Source organism: Trachymyrmex cornetzi, unplaced genomic scaffold, assembly GCF_001594075.2.
Source record: "Trachymyrmex cornetzi isolate Tcor2-1 unplaced genomic scaffold, Tcor1.1 scaffold412, whole genome shotgun sequence".
Lineage (NCBI taxonomy): Eukaryota > Metazoa > Arthropoda > Insecta > Hymenoptera > Formicidae > Trachymyrmex > Trachymyrmex cornetzi.
Genome location: NW_017298876.1, coordinates 245,858 through 272,875, shown reverse-complemented (window position 1 = coordinate 272,875; position 27,018 = coordinate 245,858). Strand labels below are relative to the sequence as shown.

General features: G+C 33.4%; 1 protein-coding gene across 1 annotated transcript in view; it reads left to right on the top strand.

Moving 5' to 3' along the window:
- Cad87A (cadherin 87A) overlaps positions 1 to 27,018 on the top strand; it is a 257,421-nt gene that overhangs the window by 2,471 nt on the left and 227,932 nt on the right. The window contains exon 2 of the mRNA XM_018512442.1: positions 1,925 to 2,065. Within this exon, the coding sequence (XP_018367944.1) occupies positions 2,028 to 2,065 (38 nt within the window). The 5' untranslated portion in view covers positions 1,925 to 2,027. The remainder of the gene's footprint in view (positions 1 to 1,924; positions 2,066 to 27,018) is intronic.

Sequence of the window (27,018 nt, the reverse complement as noted above, 5' to 3'; positions counted from 1 at the left end):
TTGAGATATGGTGGAAAAAACAAACGAATTGATTAATATTTTATCGCGAAAAATCGATATCTTGTCTCGAAGAAAAAAAGAAAAAGAAAATACACGTGAAGAGAGGGTTCCACATGCGCACAATACTAATTGGATACATTTGTTTATTTCAGTCGGTGCCTAGAAACTTTCCAATACACCACCAAATTTTATATTAAGTTGCCTAATTGGCGATGTGGACGATTGGGACTCTCCTCACGTGAGAATGGACGCATTTAGCAGACTCAACAGTTGAATGAACGCTCGCTGCTATTTGTATATTCTTGTCATGGGCGTCGACTATAGTGTGGTTGACATGGAGTATTCCATATTCGAAATTTTTCCATGTGTGGAATTCCACACTTGGAAATTCGAAGAATGTATAAATTATTTTTTGACGAAATAATTTATTATTTAATATTTTAATAAAAATGAAAGTTGATTAAGGGGGGAAATACCTTTAAGAGAGACCCTTTGTCTTCATTCGTGAAATTTTAATCTTTAATTTTCAATCTCAGTCTTCAATGCATAGTCTGATTCCGGCCTAAGTCGATACCTCTGATTCTTGTAGATTTAAAGGTTCGATTGGATGATCTGGAAGAACATACGAATAACAGCGAGCACTCATACAACTGTCGAGCCTGGTGATTGATTATATATCTTGAAACCAAGTAAATTATTATATAAAAATAAGTTGATTTTATCAGATTTATTAAGTGTGGATCAATGAAATTATTAAATATTTTAGGGAGTTTTTTGTTTACTTTGCAATTTCCATCTTATTTCAAGATACACATTCGACCATCTGAACACGTCCATTGTGCGGGAACAAAGATCCTATAACAGTGGGAGTTTTCTAGCAAGAGTACATTTTCTAGATTATCCAATTAGACTTTTAGCCCTTGAAGAATACATCAATAGCAGCGAGCGCTCGCTCAATTATTGAGTCTACTGAACTGAGCCAGTGAATCATTACAGCTTTGTTGTTTGCCAACGTTAAACAAGGATGAAATAATTCACTACGTGTTACACTGTGTCCTTGCTGGAAAACACCCAGTCTGAACCACAAGATGACAAACTTTTGATTAAGCTGTCGTTTTTGTCAACTTCAGTAAGTTAGAATGAATAAGATAGTAAGTAATTTAGAATGAGATAGCATAAAAAGAGACAACATATATCCCTTCTTTCATATTCTCGTTTTGACAAAACCGCTCATGGTCAGATCATGGTGGAAGAATAACATGGTGTGCACAGTTTGCAGCCTTCCTTCTCTGAATCTCCGACTTCTCTATCTATGAATGTCGATAAAAGCCTAAGAATTGCCAAATAATGTCTTAAGATGCTAATACAGTCCTCGGATTGACTTATGACATCTTAAGATTGTACTTAAGAGTAAGTCTTAAAAGCAAGAATCGACTATGAATACCGACCTGTTTCGCGTCGTGAAATTAGTACTGAATTTTTCTTGTTTAACACACTTTATGTTTCTCTTTCTATAGAAAGGGAATCTATATATAAGTTACATTATGATGTGTGTCAAACAAGGAAAGAAGCATTGGCTTTTATCGACATTCATAGATAGAGAGGTCGGAGATTCAGAGAAGGAAGGTTGCAAACTGTGCACACCATGGTATCCCTTCCACCATGGGTCAGATTCTGTTACAAGGTCTACTCAAAGTATGCGAGAAGGACGGGAAACGCGACATCGCGGGGCGAGCGAAGTTTCGATTTGAATTCCGCGCGGAACTTGGCGTGCGGTCGCGGCTAACTTCCGATCGTTCGGTTCGAGCGAAAGTCGTCGCCGACGCGACGTGACGCTCGGAATTCGCGTGCGATCAGCGGGTGCGTTTCGTTTCGTCTCGCTCGAACGAAGCCCGCTCGAGAGAAAACGTCTTCTGCTTCGAAGGCTGGTGTGCGCGTCGCCACCGCACGGGGTGCCTGGCATGGAGTGATCTGCTCGTTGCCGTGAGTCTTCCCACGCAGCACGACCGGCTCAGGATTCTTCGAGGATGACGGGCAGGCACGCGGAACGAGCCGTCGCCGCTCGGTGAGTCCCTTTTCCTTTATCGCAAAGCGACGGTATTATGGGCCGCATTTTACATATGTATGCACGGTGAACGTGACTCCGAGCGTACAAGGCTCGGGTCCAAACGTGAGGTCGCTTTAGTTGCTCGCTCTTACAATATTTTTTGCATTATAATTAGGAAAGCTGCCTGGATCTAGTTCTCGAAAGTGAAAGAAAAAATAAAGGGAAAAATTAAGCACAACGAACGGATTTACAGGGAAAAAAATGTAGATGGAAAATATCCGAGAGAGAGAGGAGGAAAGAATGAGGAAAGGAAGAAGAAGAAAGAATAGATAAGCTATGAATTTCAAATTTGTTTTTTTTCTTTTATTTTTGTGATTATTCTTAGATCTGTTCGCGTTGTTTGTACTTTTTGCACTCGGCATCTGTGCTTTCTCTCGCTTCAACGCCCGAATATATATTTATCTTCGTTTAAGTGCAAAAGTGTTTGGGGATTTCAAACAATGCGAACCTATTATCTACGAAAGAGAATTCATGAGTTTTGCACTCGATCAATGCAATTACATTCAATACGTTTGTTTTTTTCTTTTATTTTTGTGATTACTTTATACAAAAGCAAATTCTGTGTTTTGCATTCAAATATTAATGCAATTATATTCTATATGTGTAATATTTAAATTGAATATTTATAATTGGCATAAAAAACGTATTCTTCGTTTCTTCTTCCTTCCGAAAAAATATCTGAATATTTGAATTGGCATTTTAAGAATGTTGAATATTTAAATTATATTCAACTTAGAATATTGAAATTATATTCTTCGATCGTCGAAGTACTATTTTGAAATTCCACATTCTTTCCGTGTCTTGGTGAGAATGACCTAAGGCTATATTTTTCGTGGATATAAGATAGATTTATTTTAAATTTCGAGCCAAATGTAATACGTGAGTTATGGTTTTACCACTGTAAACCCAGAAAGTTCTAAATTTACTGCTGACTGCAATTTCTACTAAAATAAACAGAAAAAATGTATTAAAATATTCTTGTATCAACATTTTGAAATAGCTACCGAATTATTAATAAATTATTCGATTGAAAATAATAGAAGATAATATGAAGATGAGGCTTGAAAATATAGAAGAAAATATGAAGATGGGGCTTTTCTCGAGATAAACTAAATTTTATACAACTAAATAGATAAAGGTTTTTCCTTTATTTAATTTGATAAAATGAATTTTATTAAATTATTAATGGATTTCAATTTAACATTAGTTCTAAAAATGTTCAGTATCGAAAATTAAATTAATAATGATCGTACAATTCTCTCGTTGAAATTTATTTCGAGCTTATCAGATATTCGATTTATATTAAATTATTAAATTAAATCTATTGTAGAAAAGTAGATATATACGTTAACATTTTTATTATTTTTACACAGATTTAGTCTTTCCATTTTTAGTTTTTTTCAAACATATGAATTCAGCATTGAATTGTGCTCCAAATCCACGTTAATTAATCTTACTCATTGTGTAGCCGGTTTCCGTTGGAAACCTACATATTAATATTTATACACTATTTAATTTTGTGAACCGAAAAAAAAAAGAGAAAACATATATCCCACTGTAAAATATTGCGTATACAATGTATAAGGAAATTTCAGTGACACAAAGTGGAGTTAAATGAGAAAAAAAATACAACTTTCTACATTTGCGTTTTTATGTATCTACAAAATAATAAATAACTGAAATACATTCGAATAATGTTTGGCGTTAACAATGATTGTTAAATAATATCTGGATTGTTGCTAGTGCAAATATAATAAATCCGATATCTCATTTTACCGATATGAATTTTTTTACGTGCGCGAGCAGTATAATATGATCATGACATAGCGCCGTGCGTTGTAATTATTTTTAACGTAATATTCCCGTTTTATCGTTTTATGTTTTTTTCCATCGGTTATTGTTATTATTATTGTTATTACAGCATGTTATTATTGCAACTAAGCCGAAAGAGCCTGTTGCGATATTACGCGTATAATTTTGCTTTTTGCGGCGCTGAGTCTTATCTGATCTGATTGTGCAGTTCCATGAAAGACCACCTTTTGAAAATGCTCACCTATATATACCACTCGACAGAATCTTGTTTACACGAGCACACGGGGCGTAATATCATTAATGCAAACTTTCGCCGGTCACGAACGCCTTACTCAATTCGGTTTGTTTTCGCGCGCACGCGGATGTAACACTTCGCAGGGAGCAATTATGGAACTCGCGGTCTAAGTTCGCCTCGCGAGCAGTCGCGATAATGAACCAAGATCGCCGTGCGGTCTCCCGGTGCAACGTAGTGTACATATACGGCTGCCGTTTGGAGAGCATTGTGCGCGTTAACCCTTGAAATAATTTAACGAGAAACGGTATAAGGTATCCTCGTTCTCATAATTACCTTTTCGCTCTTCTGTGTTTAACGATTTACATGATTGTTTCAATCTGAATTAATTTTGTAGGAATTTTTATGATGTATTGTTTAAAAAAGGAGACTTTTCACTGTGTTTATATATATGTGTAAGACGTTATTATTAACTCTTATTGTTAGTACATACGATTCACGCAAAAACGTATTTTTCTGCTCCAACTAGAATTATAGCTGTTTTTTGTATCTGATAGAAAATTATGTATCATACGCATAGAATTTATAGCACAAATCTAAATTCTATCTCTATCATCTATATGATCTCTGGTGAAAATTTTTCTCATAATTTTTATACGAATTGGAACATTTTTCAGAAATACTCAGAAATATTCGGAACATCTTCTCTCAGAATTTTCGTACAAGTGAATTCTGAAATATTCTAAAATTTTTCATCTTATAATTTTTAAAAAATATTTTTAAATTTTTTAGATTTTATAACATTTTATCAAAAATTATACTTACAAAAAATCTTAAAAATCTTACGATATTTTATAATTAACATATATGAAAAATTCTGAGAAAAATTTTTACCAGGGATTAGATGCAATACATATCCAATGTCGCAGTACTTAGAAATTTATTTATTTTAGCTATTTTCCGTACTTAGATAATTTTCGTTATAACTGCAAGATCACTTTTTTGAGTGTTGGGTCATTCGTGCCCTGCACTGTTAGATATCGAAAGAGGCAACCCAATCCCTTGAGATAACCCTTAAGGCTCCTGAGTAGTCACTTCAGCCATATTGAATCGTAAAGTTATAAGCGAGAAATGACACGTTGATTTTTCTTGCCGTTTGTAAATAAAGAGAATTTAGATGAAACTAAATGATAAGATCGCTTTAAAACACTTGTCAAAATGGACGAAGACTCTCCTTATCTCCTCCGATAGTCAGTAAAGAGTCGAAAAATGCTCGTGAAGTGAAAATTGGCTACGCATGCGCATTGAGTAAAAACTAATAAGCACACTTTACGTGTCTCTTACGATTATTTATTGACTCAAGGGAGATAAGAATAATTTTCGTCCATTTTTACAAGTATTTTAAAGCGATCTCATCATTTTATTTCAACTAAATTCTCTTTATTTACAAATGGCATGCAAGAAAAATCAACGTATAACTTATGACACTTTTCTCGCTTATGACGTTACGATTCAATATGGCTGGAGTGAGTACTCAGGAGCCATAAGTACTGAAATAAAAATAGTGACACTTTTACTGAGGTTGGTTCTTGAAACATTGATTAAAAAAAATTGGAATAAAAACACAGGAGTTTTATAAATCTATGTTTTATTAATTATATAAACCGTTATAAATCAGTCTTTATGCTTATGAAAGTACTGAAAATGAGACAGTATTTTGTTTTTTTTTTTACGTGGTCCCGCGGACCAATTTCAGTACTTGAGAATTAAATAACATTTTTGTTATTTTTAACAGTCGACAGGGGAGACTATAAAACCTCTGTTGGAGACAAATTTCTTTATGCTGAAATTATGGCTAAAATACCGAGAAAATCACAATATAATTACGACATTCGTAATCAAGAAAGTCGCCTGAAGGCTCATACAGTGTTTCTTTTGGAAAAAGGGATAAAATAAAAATTTGTTTTGACATCTCACTCGATCTGCGCTATAGTGCAGTTGAAGTGCATATAATTTTATTTAATTTAATATTTATTATAATTATTGATTTTAAGAACCAAATTGCAAAATCCGGTTTTGTATGCGCTTTTGTGGCTTCATAAAAATAAGAAGCTGAAAGTATCTCATGACACAATATTAGCTTCTAGGAGATAAAATCAGCATAAAGACATGTATTTACACCGCGAAGAGTATGACGTGGATCATTTTACTTATTATAATATTTTTAACAGCGAAAATGCAAAATCCTGCTCTTTAGCACGCTTCGTAGCTTCGTAAAACATAAGTCAAACAAAGTTTTATGACAAAATGTTTCTTCTACGCATACGACAGAACGCAGATGTATCTACACCGCAAATGGGGTGTAAATGGCTCATTACTCGTTACTTCTGTCAACCCTTAACTTCTTGTATGTCAAGATATAAATAAATTCATTTCTGCCGTTAGTTTCAAAGTGAATATCGTCCATATGAACGTATGCATTTAGTAAATAATAAATTTCATAAAATTCGAGTTAAACTTAATATATTTTCTTGAGTTTAATTGGTTAACTCCATTGTTTTCAAATTAACGATATATTAGATAGGAGCAGTGGCGACCTATAGAAATGATTAAAGATAACTCAAATTGAGTATAATTTGACATTATGAACTTAACAGTGTACATTTTTTTTCTTCGAAAAACTTCTTCGAAAGGAGCATCAAGTAATTACACTGAGAGAAAATGCTGTTGATTTAATTAAAATTTATATTACGGGGTTGTCACTAACATAAGTGATTAATTCATGTATATTTTTATTGACATAAAGGTCTTGATTATTGAAGTAATAATTTATGTTAGTGACAGGCCGTAATATAGACTTTAATTGAATCAACAGCATTTTTTTCTCAGTGCAGTATAACGTTTTTATATAGATTTTTTAAAATACACAACAACATTTAAATACTTTCTAAAGATGTTAAATATATAGAATCATAATTTTTGTATACTTGTTAAAGTGATGAAAATTAACTTGGAACAGGAATAATTCATTTTGTGTACAGTAAAAGACTGGAATGTCATCATGTGTACTAAGGATTAAGGTAAATTTCAGAGGTTTTTTTTCCACTTTATTAAAGGGCTTGTGTGCACAATGAAAACAAAATGTTACGCGTGATGTAAACTCGATTAGTACTTAAAAAGTTACCTTCGCGTTCTAATGGAAATAAACAATCGACGATCATCTCGTCGCGTACGCAGTAATTAGACAAAATAACACGAGAATGCGTATCGCTCGGTTATTTTTTCGTGCACTCGCGGATTTCATATTTTATATTTTATATACGAAAGAGGAAGATGCATCCAAATATTTACCCGGTCATATTTCGGTGGTATGCTCGCCGAGGTAAAAGCAAAGTTATACAGGGTTATTGCAGCAGCGCAATATTCCGTGCCGCGGTGTATTGTTTGTCGATCGCATCCTCGTTTACTATCCATTGATTTTAAAACACACGTAAACGACGTCCTGCCGTCGGCCGATTTTTTTTTCGACTCTTGAGCAACGGTGCGACCACTTCACGAGACAAATACGCTAAATCGACGCTATCGCAGTGTTTTTTTTTTAACTCTTGGTATTCCGTGGTGTTTCGTGAATAGTGAATATTCCTCGAGTGTCCTGTAAAAACTTCATTGGAAGTAACGATCTCCCCGTGTAATTTTAGTCATTTCCAAGAAAATGGTTTTTAATTAACTTTGAGAATCAGTCCTTCTACCGTTCCTGCAACTGATTGTGAGAGATTTATTCTCTATTTATTTTCTATTTCTTGAAGAAAAATTCCACGCAAAGAAGTAGCTGTAAACGTACTGAATGTTAAATTAAGTTACATGAAGCATAACTTGTTTTTAATAATTTCTATTACGGTCAATAATCTGTATCAATTTGAATGGACACGATTTCTCGCTACACTGTTTCCTGACATCTTTCTTTCATACGGAAGAGAATGGCATGGAATTGCGCATGTAAAATTATCAGGATGCGGGCGAGTTAAGAAATGTTACCACACAGGCCTGCGAATGTGTTGTTTCTTTTCACGCGAGGGTCTGGCAATAATAGTTGCGTCCTGCGAACGTGTGAAAGTTACCGCGAATTAAAAACGAAGCAAAGTCGGAAGTGGGATCGCATGATGTGGAAAACGTGCGAGCGAGTCAGTGAACAGATTTGCTTTCGATATCCATTGCGTTTCCGAGGGGGAACGTGAGCATATCATTTCATAAAGCCTTAGAAAACGACGGCTTTCTGAGAGAGATGCACCGGCAAAGTAATTATCGTTCGTTGAGAAGGAGAACGCTTCAAGCGGAAAGTTCCGGCACATTTTTCATTAAGCGCGCGAATCCTTGGATTTAATTGAAACCGAATATCAAGGCGGGACTTGAAATTTTGTCTTCTTCGCATTGCTTCTTTGCTCTTTCTTTTTTTCTTACAACGACGGAAGTCTTGGTCTAATAAATAGATTGAAGGAATCTCGCGAATATTTTTCCCTTCAATTTGAATGTAATAGCTGTTCTTTTGACAAGCTAAAACTTTGTGATATTTAAGTAATTTAAAAACAATATCTTTATATAATATATATCAGTTCTTATTAGTCATTAAGTATAAATTATGTAAGTATAAGTAATGATTATATAAGAAGTAAATGTTTAGGTACAAGTAAAGATAATGATTTTGCATGATTCATAACTTAATTCTCAACGCTCTAAATAAACTTTTCGATTCTCAAAACTTTTTTAAATTCCGTCTATACAGGGTGGGGAAAAAGTATGGAATCTTTTCATACCATAAAAATTATGTCTAAGACATTTTGTCGAAAAATGAATAGTTTCGGAAATAATTGTTTGCTTCCATACTTTTTCCCCACCCTGTATACATGCAATTTATTATTACACTGAGAAAAATGGTCTGGTTGGATTAAATAATAATTCTGGTGGAAAAAATGGATGAATCAGAATTTTCTAGTTAAATCTGCTGAATTGTAGTCGAAAGAACTAGAATTCTGATTGATATAATTATTCTGGTAAAAATAAGAATTCTAGTAAATTTTATCAGAAGTATTGTATCAACTAGAATTCTAATAAATTTTACCAGAAAATTCTGATGCGTCCATTTTCAAGCAGAAAATTTTTTTTCAGTGTATAGCTATTACCAGATAAAAATCGAAAAGTTAAATTTTTCCATCATATTTTTTTTGTATTTGTTATATTGTACTTGTACTCTCTATATCTGAATCAGTGGATAGTCACTGATATCAGTGAATTAAATGTGAGATCCTTAATCTAGCTAATCTTTATTTTGTGATCTAACTAACCTTGTTTTAGCGCTTAAATTTAATGAATATGGTATTGGAAAATTGAAATTAACGTGCAAATATTAGTATTTTAGTTAAATAATGCTCAAACATTCTTCTTTTTTCAGTTGAACTTCACTGATTAGCTAATCTTTATTATGTGATCTAACTAACCTTGTTTTAGTGCTTAAATTTAATGAATATGGTATTGGAAAATTAAAATTAACGTGCAAATATTAGTATTTCAGTTAAATAATGCTCAAACATTCTTCTTTTTTTAGTTGAACTTCACTGATTATCAGTGCCAAGTATTCCACTGGGTAATTAGTGACTACTCACTGATTCAGATTTAGGCCCAGTTTCACAACTGACGGTTAACTCTTAACCGAAGTTCAACTTATTCATTATCTCTTTTCAATTCTAGAATTGGAAAAAGGTGACAAATAAGTTGAACCTCGGTTAAGAGTTAACCGTGAGTTGTGAAACTGGGCCTTAGAGAGACGATTTTGAAATTGCGCTACCGTTTCCGTCGTTACGTCATCCAAATTCATGTTAAAAAAAATGTTGCGGTTTGTGCCGGAGGGATCTTTAATTAAAAAAATCCGATCTATTTTGCATCGACTTGTAATACCAAGCGAACTGATATATTCCGCGTAATCTGAATACCGGTACTCGCGGCACGCAAGGTCGACCGATCGTCGTCATCGAGGCGCTGGCGAACGCCGCTGGTGAAAGTCTATTCCACGTGGAAGGGATCTCCTGGTCATGTTCATGCAGGAACGAACATGGAATCATTCTCGGAACGAAAGTCCCGGGTCTACGGGTCGGGAAACTTCGACCGGTCTACTGCGAAAGAGTTGCAACTACTTGGAACATGAAGTTTTCGAAAGTAAATCATAAGAACATGAAGCTTTACGTATGTTTATAGAATATCGTTGTTTGAATTAAATTCAAACTCTATCCCGAAGAGGTCTAGATAGTTCCTGATTATATTTCAAAATGGAAATGAGTAAAATATGTTTAATTTGCTGTGTTGGAAGTTGAGTATGGCTGCAACAATGCCAATACTGTCTAATTGTGAGTAAAAAGCAATGAAATGGTTGAATAGAGGTCAAACGATTAAAACGGTTCAAACTCAAAGTGCGATATTGAATCGGTTTCAATGTGTGTTGCTGGTAAACATTCGCTGTATCGAAAAAGCTTCATATATTGCCGGTCACATTATTTTAGTAACTTTTATGTGGCCTCGATCGCGCGTTAATTATAAATAGCATTAAAATCTAATTAACCGCTCGTGATAAAGCTTTGCGAAATTGCGAAATATTAATTTTCTATTTGCCACGGCTGATCACTGCATATTTTTCAACTGGGTCAGAAATTTTATGCTAATAGCGAGATTTTATGCGGGAAATGTTTAACGGATGGGTGATAAAGAACTTTTTAACATCAATTTAATGCGAATTTAATTTATGCGAAAGATCTCTTTGTTATTCTGAAATAAACTTGGTGGAAAATCTATCTGCTCGAAACAGATAAGATAAATTTGCAAATATAAATGGTAAAGTTCTTTCGAGAGATTATAGCGTTCGATTATGACGAACTTTTTTTTTATTCTCTATTGACATATCTACTCTCTTTCATCTAATCCATGCAAATGGATTGCTGTAATTTTTTTTATATCTGGAATGTAAATCTCGGAGCTGCTTATGAATTTGACCTATCATATTCTGCGGCATTAAGACGTTTATCAATTTCACGTCTTTGTCAGGCTAATCAAACAATACGTCGCCTTGATTGTATTGCTGAAATAGGCACTTGATTGTCGTGATTATGAGGCGGGAGGGGCTACAAACGAGCTCGCGTGATAGATAATCTCTCGTCGAGAGTATGTTCGATGTAGAACGGGTATCATTATTACGCTTAGATACCTTTGTTGCGCTTTTAGAAACAGCTTTAGGACTTGGTAACATTAACCCTCTAGGGACGGATCGTTGTGTTATTCGAAAGAAATTCTTTTTCTACTAATTTTACTCAAAAATGTTTTGTGAGGAATCTAACGATACATTGAGAAAAAATGTATTAAATTTCAATAAATATTTATTTGAATAGTGTCAACTAAATCTATACACTAAAAAAATATTTACTTACAAAAATTAAGTTAAATTAATGGTTCTTGTAAATATATCTTTATATATTTAGTAAATTAAATTTATTTGGCATCATATTTAGGGCCGGTTGTTCCACTTTTTGGTAAATTTTACCTGTGAGATAAATCTGGTAATCCGCGCATTGGATAATCTTGCTACTTATCTAACAGGTAAAATTTACCAAAAGAGGTGGAAGGTACCGGCCCTAGTAAATTAAATTTAGTTGGTATTACTATTCAAACAAATTATTTAATGAAATTTAAAATATTTTTTGTATATACATATATTGACGTACATATATTAATCGTGACCATGTATATGACCTTTTTGATAATTAGAAGTACGTAGGTATTTCAGTGTTCAATTCTACATACATTTCTTCAGTTTAAATAATCTACGTAAATCTTAAATTTACTCCGAAATTTATTTTAAAAATGAACTTTGCAGCATTCATTCTTAGAGAATTAAATTGAGTCGACCTCTCTCTCTTTTGCATTATTAAAAAAATTTCATTATTAAAAAAATTTGTCGTTAGAATTTAAATTCTAGCTGTAATTGAATCTGGCATATATATTTAATGTTATAAATAGTTTCAGTTATTAATTATAATTACGAAGCATCCAACAAATAGCAAAAATAAGTACATTTATTTTTTGTGAAATTTGATATTGATCTGTGTTTACAGAGCAGAAGCGCATCAAGGCATTAACAGTTTTTAACAACTGCTAAGTGAAGGGCTTCCTTCGAATTAAGAGACGCTCATAAATAATGCAGTATTATCATACAATTTGAAATGGCTTACAATTTGAAATGCCTTTACTTTAATAGAATTTTAATTGCATGCTTAGTTAGAAATTTGCTAAAGTATTACGTCTTAAATTTTAAAAATAATGGAAATTCGCGAAATTTGAAATACATAATAAATTTTCGCGAGAGCGTGTCGTTAAAGAAAAACCCTACACATTTCATGAAGAATAATACCACTCATATTCTATCAATTCTGAAGAACATTATTATTTTATTGGAACACTAAAGACAGTCTTTCTGAATTTTTCGGGAATGTTAGGTATAAAATAATGAGGACGAAATTTGATGGGATTTCGTGAAGAGATTATCGCGTCTCTTATTACGATCAAATTAAAGGATTCTGCTTGGGCGTTTTATATATGAGGCGCCTTGCACCATTTCGGCTCTGCCGGAATGAAAAGGTTGCGAACTTGTAATCTCGTTAGAACGTAAAACTGGAAGTTTGCGACTTCATAAATTCAATCTCACGCGCTCGTATATAGTCGTTATTAAATTAAGCGCGGTCGCGTTCCAGGTCTGTTCTATCGATATTAGCTTGCGCTTGAAATGGAATTAATGTGAAAATAATGCACGATAAGAGTTAGTACGTAAGTGCGATATCCTGTAATTTATTTTGCTAATATTTTTATGAGTTTAAAAAGTATACGCTGCATTGCGTTTTTCTATGAAAAAAAGCTATTGAGAAAAATATTGATATAAGTTTGTACGGATGGAACGTTTTGTCGAAGTAAAAGTCGAAGTAAAAATTTCAGAATTTTTTGCAGCATTGTTTGCCATCCCATATAGGGTTTTACAATCGGCTCGTTTCTGTGCCAGAACTGACTGCCATAGTTCAGGTACTGACACAGTACTGGCTAAGTACTGGATGATAACTTTAGGCCCAGTACTGGCAGATAGTACTGGTCCAGTCATTTTAGCTAATCATTTGCCAGTAATGGCTCAGTACTACTGGCTGACAGAACTTTGGCCGTCATTTGTCAGCCAGTCATTTACCAGTGATAGCCCGGTATTGACAGAACCTTGGTCGTCAGTTGATAGTCGTAGCGTTGCAGGCTAAGCCTTTTTTAGGTTTTATTGTAACTGCTGACGACCCTATATAGGATAGAATTTCCTATGTAATTATTTTAATGGTTCAACAAAATTATTTTCCGATCTGTATTTATAAAAATGTTTATCGGTACTTTAGAAAAATCGTAAATACTTTCTTAAAGAAAAAGGATATAAATAAGTAATAGATTATTAGTAGGGGTATATACGGAATTTCCTAGATTACGTGATGTTTTCTTTTAACGACGGGAGTTGGATTAATTCCGAGTCTTATTTTTTCTCAAAAGTTTAAAGAGAAAACATTTCTCTCACAAGATATCGTTATAGAATTTTCAAGTGAAGTTCTATTTGAAGTTGATCGACGAATCAGCAATTAAAAGTTTGCATTTACAATTAAACGAAAGCACGCTGGATCAGAAATACCTTTCAATTAAATCTTTAAATTTAGTATTAAAGTTTGATTAGAAAGGTTCACCGTACTGCGCTAGCTATTTCTGACTAGACACGATCCTGGGGCTCCGACGGTACACTGTGTGGCAATGTTTCGTTTAAACCGTTACTCTGGCATGTCGCTTCACCTTTGTCGTAGACGGAAATACAGACGTGTAGCATTTATTTATTCTGTATGTGCGTAACGTGCCTTCCGACTTGCTCAACACGTATTCTCCCGCAATTTTATCATGCTTGGACTATTAAATAACGGCTTGTCAACAGGAATTATAATAGCATCGACAAATTAAAAGCTCAAATTGCTCACTTGCCAGGACGTTCGTTTATTCTATCAAATTGGGCTGTTAAACGCGCATCCGCGTTTCGAATTCATTAATACACTTGACAACAATGTTTGCTTCCGCGAAAGTTTCTTGCGACGCCAAGTCTGACTCTACAATTAAGTAAGCCATAGCGGTTAATCGACCGAAATCACATCATGTGATTACATTATTGCGGAAAATGGTTAGCATGCGACGAGGGAAAAGAGCACAGATGCACGCAGCTCGTGGCATTCGTAACGAAATACACGGGGATGTTCCAACGCGGTGGATATGATAGATACGATCCGAGACTACTGGAACAGATGTACGGGTGTCCGGAAAATGATTTATCGTACGGCTGGCTGCCCCGGCCGGTCGGCCCGACTGAACTTTGCGTTGGTGGATTTTTCCCGGTATTATGTCATGTACGCGGTGCCACGAAAAACCTGTGCAGTCGAATAAATGCGCTAATGTGTGGGGTTACTGAAATATTTTCATAAACATAACACAGAAACATGAGTGACTCATTAAATTCCAATTTGGATTATTTCAATGAAAACTTCAAATTTTAAACAAAAGCTTTTTACGCTTAATGAATAATGTCGGTACAATATATGATCGGAATATTTAGGAAAACTATACATTCACGTGAGAGAATTGTATTATAATTAAAAAATTACTTGTTTTATGTTTGTTCAATTAACACAGTCATGTTTATACGCTCTACATCGAAAAAAATTTTCTGGTTGGAAATGGACGGCTCAGAATCTTCTGGTTAAATCTATTAGAATTCTAATAGAACTAATCGGAATTCTGGTTGATACAATATTTCTGGTAAAATCTACTAGAATTCTTATTTTTACCAGAATAATTATATCAATCGGAATTCCAGTTATCTCAACTAGAATTCGTAGACTTAATTCTGATTCGTCCATTTTCCACTAGAATTACTACTTAATAAACCCAGACCGTTTTTCTCAGTGTATGTTTATACGAATCAATTTTCCTTCGTTTTGATGCAAAAGATTCGACTTAGAAGTCTGTTCAAGTATTTTAGTGACATTCTGTTATATATAATTTTGCAGAGGAAAAATAACTTGTCTGCACCCACAGTGTTTTTCGGAGTATCTCGTATAACATGCCGAATCCGACGGGACTCGCATGCCACGCACTCGTATTGGAAGTATCTCCTTTACTCAAGAGGGTATCTCAAGTTGGAATACCACACGGGAGCTCGAGGCGAGGTCAGGATCCGCCGGAGGATGCTTGCAAACGCGAACTGCGAAGTAGTGATGGTGTCGATACTCTCGCGCGTCGCGTCGTGTCGAGTAATTGACGATGTTATTAAACTTTTGTAATGGAGATTTACAGATACTAATAATCACAATTTTGTTGTCACTTATTTTCTATTAACTCTATTAAGTGTCAAACATTTGTGTTGTTAAAATGCAACAGCCGTTTTTCTCTCGTATTTATTGTAACAAATATTTCTAAACAAACACCTCTATACTTTTAGATATCAAAATAGTAAACCGAATCCCTAGAAGTGAATTTCTATGTATGAATGTTAGAATGTAAATTAATCTATTTTTGTGATTAATTCTACAACCTTTATATATATAATATAAATAAATATTAATTTTAGTTAAATTTAATACATTTTCTTGAATTAAGGTATTCAACTGCATTTAGTTAAATTAACGATATATTAAGTAGGAGCAATGAACTATCGAAATAATTAAAAATAATATAAATTAAGTATAATTTGACACATAATTTAATATGTGTCAAATTATAAAAATCATATTATAAATTTAACAATGAAGAAAGCGAATATAAATAAATATTACAGCCAAATCAAAATATAAACTTTTCTAAGAGATTGTGAAAAACATTCTGAAATGATATATAAAGCTGAAATTTCGTAATAAAGACGCAAGATAAATCATACAAAATGCAGAATATTTTTCCATTCACACATTTTTTACTAAAAAAAAAGACTATTTCCATTTCTAAATATTTGTTTCGCTTTTTTGTCACGCTATAGAAATGGAATTGATAACAAACAATACAATAATGTCCTGATGTTTAATGTATTGGTTATGCATTCAAATTGGAACCATAGTTACACTATATTTTTAAGGTCTCGAGTACTCATGATAATACTATACTGTTAAATTTATAATGTCAAATTATACCCAATTTGAGTTATTTTTAATTACTTCTACAGATCATTACTACTCTTACCCAATATGTCATTAATTTGACTAAAACGATGGAGTTAATTTAACTTAAGAAAATGTATTAAATTTAACTCAAGTTTAGTTTATTATTTACTAAATTTTTATTTATTATTGTTTACTAAATGCATACTTTAATATGGACGATATTTACTTTGAAACTGTAACCACAGAAATGGATTGATTTACATTTGGTTACACATGAAAATTAAAAGTTAACAAAATATTATTTAACTTAAGGGATTGGGTTGCCATTGCTCCTTTCATATCTATGAACAATTGTAGCATTTGAAGACAATAGTACCTTAACAAACATCCGTATTCGCTCGCAATATTTGACAATTTGCAAGTGAGTATTGGATCGGGGGCCATCGCTACCTGCGCGCGATCTCCTACGCGTAGCGGCCGTGTGGTCGATGACCCAGAGGATGTGCTAACGGATCGCAACGTGCGACCGAATAAAGAGAGACTCCCGAAGACGTTCGTGAATGTCTTCGGATAACACATGAATGACAGAGTCGGATTCGTTGTAGACTCAGCACTAAACGTTAAACATAACTATTTTAACTATCATGATATGATTTTACTATCAATTACTATGCAGAGCGGTTACTACGATAACCAGTTTAACGAGCTACCTGAGATGTTTTCTAATTTAACTATAATTATCTTACGGCAATTGTTAAAGCAAAATCCGCTTAGAACGAATAATAAGATTTTGTTATTTCCATTTCTGAATTGTCTACACTTTTTGATGTGTGCGCTCTTACGATTCCTCACAGATATTGAATGCACGTATTACATGCAATTATTATCACTGTTAAATTTTATAGGGTCAAATTAACTCAATGTAAGTCGCCACTGCTCCTACTCAATAATATCGTTATTTTTTACTAAAATAATGGTTATATTTGACATTATTTAACATTATATAGTGTCAAATTTAATTATTATTTTAATAAAAAATAACGATATATTTAGTAGGAGCAGTGGTGACTCACATTGAGTTAATTTGACCCTATAAAATTTAACAGTGTACATATGTGTATACACACACACACACACACACACACACACACTGCGCGACAATCGCAAAATTATGAAGACATTGATACTTTCTCGAAACACCAAGATTCTCCTGCATATAAAATAGGTATAGTCTTCTGGCTGTTGTACACACATGTTTTTGGTACATCCCGTATGCATGTGCGACTGTAAATAGGTGTGTTCCTGTCACACGTCACACACGTCGTACACCAGTCGCAATCACATACGGTGCTTTCCAACGCCGGTCATGTGCACGTCTATATAGGCGTATTCCCGTATATCAGCGCTCACTTACACATTTAACAATGCAAACACACGCATATGTTGCACCTTCGTAGCGTCAGTGCGTATCTTCGCGAGTTGGCACGTGCATTCGCGGTAGGCATTCGCTCGCACACTTCGTGTCCACGTACCGTATACTACCGGCCTAAACCAATCGAGGTGCTCATCCGGAATAGAAGCGCGAGGAGATGAAGGATGAAGGGGGATAACTGGAAAATAGACGAAAGGACTTTATATAACTTATAAATGAGAGACGAGATTATGCGTGAGAATATCGGTGAAAGCTCACCGCGCGCTTCGCGTGCAACGTGCTTGTTTATATGTAAATAATAAATGCTGGAATGTTATTTTTCGATAACTGAATATTACGTTACCGTTAATTATCTACGTGAAGGCTCAAGAATTTACTCGTAATAAATATCAAAACAAATTTTATTATGGAAATCAATTAAATGAACGAAATTATAATATGTTTTCAGCACAATAATGAAGTATTATTGGACATTTTCATCGATGCAAGTTGTAACTCGTATACTCAACATTTTTATTTGATTTAAATAAGAGATTTTTTTTTTTAAGAGAACCTCGAGATATTGTGTCGATCAATATTTTCGCTGTGTAGTGCGTACGTCAAGAATCGCGAATCACCCTGTTAAACTTGTAATATCAAATTATATCTATAATTTGAGCTATTTTTTTAATCAGTCTGTAGCTCGCCACTGCTCCTATACCCAATGTATTAATTTGACTAAATGGAGTTAAACTTAACTCACGAAAATGCATTAAATTTCACTCAAATTTAGTTTATCATTTGATTACTGAATTCATACACTGTTAAAGCTATAGTGTCAAATTTAACGTAAGGTGAGTCGACACTGCTCCTACTATATATGTCGTTATTTTGTACTAAAGCAATGGTTATATTTGACACTATACCATGTCTGACAATTTGACACGACATAGTATAAATTTAATTATCGTTTTAGTATAAAATGACGATATAATTGAGTAGGAATAGTGGCGACTCATCTTAGATTAAATTTGACAGTACAGATTTAACAGTTACGTTAATCTGGACGATATTTACTTTAACAATCACACACTGAGGAAAAAATATTGTGCATTTGAGACTAAATTAATCTAGTTTATTTTTATTTCCTTTAATGGAAAGTATATGTATTTAAGTCAAACATATATTATATTTAACTTAAATATATATTCTTCAATGAAAGAAATAAAGACAAACACACTAAATAAAAGACAAATAAATAATTTTTTTCTCAATACAGAAATGGATTTACGCTCTGATACATATTTTGAGAGTTAAAAATAATAAAATGTTATTTAGCTCCAAAGATTGGGTTTCTTTGATATCTAACATAGTGCAATTATGTTAATAGAGTTCAATGTTATATTAATATAATATTCATCTGTCAATAACGTCGAGATGTACGCAGCAACGCGGAATCCTCGTAAAAATCTGCGTACCGTTAACGGAAAGGAGATCAACAATCAGTCGTGCGACGACTTTCGCATCAGGTTACTCCGTACGGTCCGTAATCTCGGCTTGTTTCCCGCTGAGCATTAAAGCGGAATGTCTCATGTAAAAGTTAGAAGATTCGGAGACGCACTCGCCGGTGTTGCGTTGAAACGGTAGTGAAAAAGGCACGAGGTAGTAGAATTTAATGAATGGTGAGGGAACGGGAGAAATGGGTGATAGTTGGAGCTGTGTGTGTACAAGCACTGTAAAATCCTGACGACGCGACGACGATAGAAACGATTGGACGACGATCGTATCGTGTCGGTTCTTATATATTCTGCCTGAGGAAATGTGGAGTTACGCGTGTATCGGATTATCGTGAAATCGTCGCAGTCTTGAAATTCCGAAAAATTCCTCGCGGATAGAATAAATTTCTTCTCGGATTGCATAAAAAAATTCTCACGTCTTAAATTAAATACTTAAATAATTTATTTGGTTTCATTAATACACGTTTTTTTCCCTAATTTCCTAAGTGGTGCGGAAAATTCTTCGAAGAATTTCTCGAGGTCAGTAACTTTACCGACTGGTAAAAGTCGAGGATGAATATCGGATTAGTGCGGGTAATAAATTTTCTCTCGGCTTGGAAATTGGAAACTCGTTTCGCTATTAATATGCAAATGATTTATCTTATTACGTTAATAATCAATTCCTAATTTTGTAAGTGGCGCACAAGAGAGTCGAAAGAGATCTTCGCGGGAATAAAGAACGTTCCGTGTTCGGCGACTTTACATGTGTTGGCAAAGCTCGTGGATAACTATAGGATTAGTGCCGGTAATATCTGGAAAAGGGAGCGCGCGCAATCGAAGATAGCGCGTTTACGGCTGTTTTTCTCGTCAGGAATAACGGGCTGACGTTATTCCGGCCTCTCGTGTAAAAAGAACCGCTTCCGGCGACGTAGCCGCGGTAAAATAGCAGTCGCGCGAAAGCCAACGGCGATATAAATCGCGTAGAACCGTGGAAAGCCGTGCTGTAAAACAATTGTATACACCGTGATGTAACGCATACTATCCTCTTCGTTTTATTGGTAATTGTCGATGCGTCCTTGTTCGGTTTTATATGCTGCATAAAGGTTTAATTCCGTTAGGTCAGAGGTATATATAGTATATACAAACAATATAATAGAATTTATCATTTAATTCAATTACAGCGGATTTTATGCTATATAGTGAATTGCTGCATTTCTTCGTCGATATTTTTTTAAAGATGTAATATATTACACAACACATATTTTCAAAATAATGAAAAAGATATGAAAAAATTACAGACTATTTTCACATTTTTTATTACTCAAAAGTATAATAAAATAAATTTAAGCGACAGTTTATTATCTGAATTATTTCAATAAGTAATAATTTTTTCATTTGTGTTGTAATAATAGAAATGTATGGAAATATAAAATAATGATAAAAATTTCAAATTTTTTGTGCACGTACTTTAAATATTCAAGATGATTTAGTAAAGTTGCATTGCGATGCAGAGAGATTAGTTGTTCTATAAATAAACAAAATATTTATTTTTTCTAAATCTTTGTAACTAATCTCTGAATTGCAATAAAATTTTGCAGAATTCATTTTGAATTCTAAAGCGCTTAAATTAGAATTTTTGTTTTTAAATTGAAATAAATGATGAAAATAATAACAATTAAAGTAAATAAAAACAATGAAATCGTATTATTCAAGAAAAATGGATTATACACACAATTTTACATTTGTATATAGTTTATTTAGAGTATAAATATTAACATATTTGTAAAAATAAGTATAATATAATACATCCTTAAATCCATTGCCCTACTGAAAGTATTTCGATTATGAATAAATTGAATGAGTTATTTACAAAGAAAGAACGATTTAAAGTATCTAAAAATTTAGCTAGATATAAATTCTGAAAATAAATTGTATCGGACATCACAAGATGGTTATGTAAAAAAACTCAAGCCGCAAAAAAAATGACATTCTAACAATTAGTTTGAGCGTCCTATAATTATTTTAATAATACAGTAAAGTTATTTTTACATCTGTTTAGCTAAATTTTTAAATACTTCAGTAAAACCAGTCTTTTCGCGTGCTTTTGTAATCTTTCTATTCTTGAATCTTTCAACGCTATATCAAGATCTTATATACATTAATTATTATGTTTAATTGAAATACCAGTGTATCTTGTGGAGAAATATAATGATATGAATTGATGATAAAATGACGTGCGTTGTATATGTGTATAAATGTAAAGTGTAGTAGTTTAGCAACTCTAACATTACAGTTTCATCGATTAACGGTTCGACTATTTTATAGCTAAACCTCATGCGTGTAGCGTGTAACATGATGAGGTACAGATTCCGGTATTTTTTTCAACATGTAACGGAAATTCCTGATATGTAATATATGCCGTTATCGAATTTAAATCATCTAGTCGAAAACTTCAAACAAAACGATATTTGAATTTATTTTCAGTACAATGCACATATCAATTCTTATTAAACAAGCGTTTCCATTGCGGCACGTTGATTGAAATCTATATCGGTTGTCGCGACAAAAATTTCGTGGTTATGTCTGTTATCTCTTTGCTTTTGTTCTTTGGTCCATTTTGTACACACTCGACATATTCTTTTTGTTATATCCGACAATTTTTGGAGAGCTCTCTGTATAACAATTTGCACACTTTTTGCTACTGTTATGCGTATAGTTACCGCAAACATGCGATTTTATAGGCGTAACGCATAAAATTATGCCATACCGTGTCTATACTATTGTAATTTTTTACGGCACGCTGTGCGTGGCGTAATAGGCAAATGTAGGGTACAAAAGCGAGATTATTATTCTTTTGTGAATATTATTCCCGCCGCATTCTTTGCATCATAGAGCACGGAGATATTGCGAGGATTAGGCCTAGGATAGACACGTAACTTGCCTCATTAAGCCTGACTCTCGCTTTTTAAATACGTCTATTAAGAGCATAGCTCTGCCTCCGTTGATGGATTCCATTTACGTAATAAAGAAGATTTCGCTTCTATTTGCGCTCTAGAGAGTGTGGGATTATCTACGAAAAAATTTCTGTAATGAAATAGAAGTAACCATTTAAATCATTCCACGAGACTAATTTCTCAAAAAGAAAGAAAGCTGTATATTGCATTTTTTATATGTTTTATTCTCTATGCTATATTTGTTGAATGTTTACTTGTTTAATCAGGTTTTACCTTGCAATGTATGAATACAAAAAATTAATAAAGTTAACATAGAAATGATTATAATTACAGTATAATAAGAATATTAATAATGAATTTAATTATTAATTAGTTTCTGCTTAATCTGTTTAATATTTTACTTTACATTATAGTAACACATATTATTACGATTTTTTTTAAAAGCTTTTTTATTCAAAGTATTAAATATTAATTATAAATTAGCATCCACAATAGGTAATTTTCTCTATCGAATAATTTTGATCAGAGCTAACAAAGCGCTGTGAGTTTTTCCATCACGTATTCCCCGGGGTTTATCCTATAAATTCATCCAAAATCGTAATTGTTTGTATGGTATTCGTTTCGTGAGATAATATACCAGCTAGCGAATTATAAGCTGTACATTTTCATGTAAACAACAGATCATAACTGAAATTAAATTAGTAGTGAAAGATAGATACAAAGCAATCCCGCCATTAATACTAATACTAGTACTTCAGTTTATTATGAGGTAACATTTATTCCAAAATCATTTATAAAATTCCATTTAAATTGTGGCTGAGGTAAAACCCGAATAAAGCGTTATTCCTATTTGCTTGCATTAGTTATTCCAAACGAGACGCTATTAGTTTGTAAATATTCTGCCATATCTACCACACATTTCGACCGTATTTACATTTGTAAGCCCGTACCTGTACTTCATATTTAGTGCGGAATATTATTACACATATAACTAAAGATACATTTTATTTATCTCATTAAAAAAACGCCACATTTAATGTGAATTTAGATATAATCGTGGGGATTAATTTTACTATTTTTTTACTCGATTCATCTCTTTGTGCGGGGAAAAAATCGCGCACCTTCATGAATCTTTGATCTCATTCTTGTCGGGAACGGTTATCCACCATCGTGGGAATTTCTATGCGGTAGAGTTGCATAATGAAAGGCGATACAGCAGCGGGCGTAACGTTTCCGACCTTATGGTGTTCGTGTGGACTCGTTATCTCGACGTTGGTACATTCTCTCGTGCGTTATACTAACGCGCGATTGTTAAAAACGAAACTCGCGAAATTGTAGCAATGTGGAGACATGTAAGAGTGCGCACCAGTCGTTCTAGGTGTTGATAATATTATGATTACTCGTTCAATACGTGGGTTTCATATGTTTCACTTGTTTTCGGTGGATGTCGTTTCATTGTTCTGAGCTATGGCCATTTCGACGATATTCGCGATGTGATAGAAGGCACGATAAAACGCGTTCTTAACTCTGACGATGAACCTCGATATCTCGTCTATATCACGCTCGTTATGTCGTTTAACGTTTTAAGCCCTGCAATAACGTTACATTACGCATACTGTGACCCGCAGGCCCAATTGCATTGATGATGCCGATTAGATCTGACCCTGATTTAGCACTATATATTTATATTATATTTTGGGCTACGAATTATATATTAATTATTTGATTATTTTATTCTCTCACGCAGAGAAAAACTTGTCTGATATCTCTTTATTTCCTTTTTATCTAATTAAAAAAAATAATCGTACTGATTTTAATTACTGTAACCTGCAAGCCCAATTGCATTGATGATGCTGATTAGATTTAACCTTGATTTCGCGCTATCTTTATATTATATTTTGGGCTATGAATTATATTAACTATTTAATAATTTTGTTTTCCTACACTGAGAAAAAAATGTAGTCAATTTTAATAAATATTTAGTTCAATACTGCCAACTAAACATTTACTTACAGGAAATAAATATTTGTTTAGGAAAAAAAATGATTGTTAAATCAAATTAATATTTCTTGTATCAAATAAATATATTTTTATATTTAATAAATATTTAGTTAGCAGTATTCAACTAAATATTTATTAAAATTGACTATATTTTTTTTCAGTGTAGAGAAAAACTTATTTGATATCTCTCTTTTTATCTCCTTTTTATATGATTAAAAAAATTAATATAAACATAATATTGATGTAATTTGTAAACAATCATTTTTTTTTCGTAAAATTAACATTTATAACATGTTACATTAACATGTTATACATGATGTTATTTTATGTGTTAAATTGTTTATGACAAATAACTCTATTGCGACATTTCCTAAGGTAAACGTGATAAGTGTCGGCATAAATTTTTCGCTTAACTTGCAAAATTGCAAGACCTAAAGACGCTTTACGTAGTACACTTTTGCTGGGTTATGAGTGCGCTAGTTTGCGAGAGCAACGTTTGTAAGTATCGAGAGGCGATGCGAATTGTAGAAAGTTGCCGTCCGACAAGATGCATTTTCTGCGGTACTACATAGTTACGGCGCAATGCAAGAGATTTTATCGAGTAACAAAGAGATTTCATAGGACGTTAGACGTATGGGTGACGTCAAGCTATAAGATTGTACCGCAATTACTGAGAATTGACCTTCAAGACTCATTTGGTACACTTTATTATTGATTATAACACGCGAGAGACTACTGTCGATTAAATCTTATAGGTAATCTAACTGAATGTATTTTAGAAAAATAATCAATCGAGTTTAGTAAATAAGATTATTTTATAGTTTGAGTCCAAATATATACTCATACTCAGGGCCTCGTTTATAGCGCTAAGGATTTGTGATCGTCGAACATTTCAATCTAGTTCCCATCTCTCTACATAACTTAAAGAATATAGCTCTTTTTGCATGCCTTTAATTAGACTCACAAATACACTGATGATCCGTCTGACCTGGCCAGTTTCTGGCTAGTTTCTGACCAGTTTTACCTAACCAAGATTTCTGGTCACTTACTATCTATAAATAAATTAAAAATAATAAAAACTAGCCAGTTTTTCTGGTTAATAACCAGTTTTTTCCAGACATTTTTCTACTTGGGTAACTAATGAACATAATTTTTTTTGCATGTCTTTGATTAGATTCACAAATAGACTGACGAGATACTATTAATAGTACTTTATCAATGACAAATATTATGTTAGTCATGTTACTAATCATATCCTGTTATGAAGGCGACTGCTTTACAAGTACGTATACTGTTAATGACAGTCGCTATCTTTTGTTTCAACAATTGAAAAAATTACATCATAAAGCTGGAAACACAATAGACACAGGCAATAGGCACAGGCAACAGGGAATAACGAGCCGTCCAATCAGAGCTCTGGGATATAATATCGAACTTATACCCCAAAGCTCTGATTGGACGACTCGTTATTCCCTGTTGCCTGTGCCTATTGTCTGTGTCTATTGTGTTTCCAGCTTAAATGTGATTGTTTAAATTATCTAGTTCCTTCCATTTTTTAAAAGTTGTCGCACCCTTTACGTTTAGCGCCTAAGAACTTTAGCCTAAAACCCCATAGGTAAACGCACTACTTATACTTATACTTAATCTATATAAATTTTAGAAATTTTTTTTTAATTTACATTCCCACGAGAGGCATATGTAGCTTTCATATTATTTTTTGTATTGAAAAATCTAATATTTGTATTGCTTTCTAATTCTTTTGAAAGATTTATTTTGGTAAAAAATATGAAACGTTATTTTATTTTGCAGTTGTTAATAAAACTTGTTACGTCTCAACTTTCAATTAAATTATGAAATATACTTTTACCTTTGCTTTTGATGCATTGGTCGTTGGAAAGTTAAAATAATTGATATTTCAATAATCTTTGAACGTTTGATCTGAAATGTTTTATTTTGAATGTTTGATTAGCGTATCAACAATTATATATCGTGTCCTACAAATATGCGAACTCGGAAAGGTCTTCCCTGTTAAACAAGCAAACAAGCCAACGGGATTAGTCACGTGCAGGTGTATTCGTTGCGCATCCATGTATGACAGGTATATCGACAAGTTTGTCGTTGCAGAGCATATGGTTAAATGAAAAGCTACGGAAAAATGATGTGACTCCGATATGTCACGTCTTTGAAGTCTGCACTTTCGTGATCCATTTCCGCGATCTTTCCCTGCTTTCAACCTGTCGTAAGATATCACCTCGACGCATCATCTTTTTCACGTTGAAAAAAATTTTTCTAAAAATTCCAAAGTTCAAGTTTATGCCTAGATCCTTGACAATTCTAAAAAACTTTTTTTAATTTTTAAAAAACTTTTGTTTGAATTGTTTATTGTTTTATCCGATGCGAAATTTTATTATTTAAAAAAGTAACGAGAAATCCAGTTAGATTCGGTGTTGTTATATAATTTACCTACATCTACAGGAAAAATATTGAAAAGGGGACAGAGATTCATTGTTTGAAACCGCAGGGAGAAATTGCGAGAATGTACATTGTTCCCGGAAGTTCTGCGAGGCATGATAAGGAACTTTTGAGAGCAGAAAAAGCTTCAATTCTCCATACTCGTGTTAATAATTCTTTTACTCGCGCTCGCTCGCGCGGATAAAGCTCGCGAAAGCTTCCATAAAATTTTAACTCGATCACGTGCGATGCATTTGTACGACTAAGCCTGTTCGCTTTAATGACACTTGATAAAAAGGTGCATCTCTCCGGTCG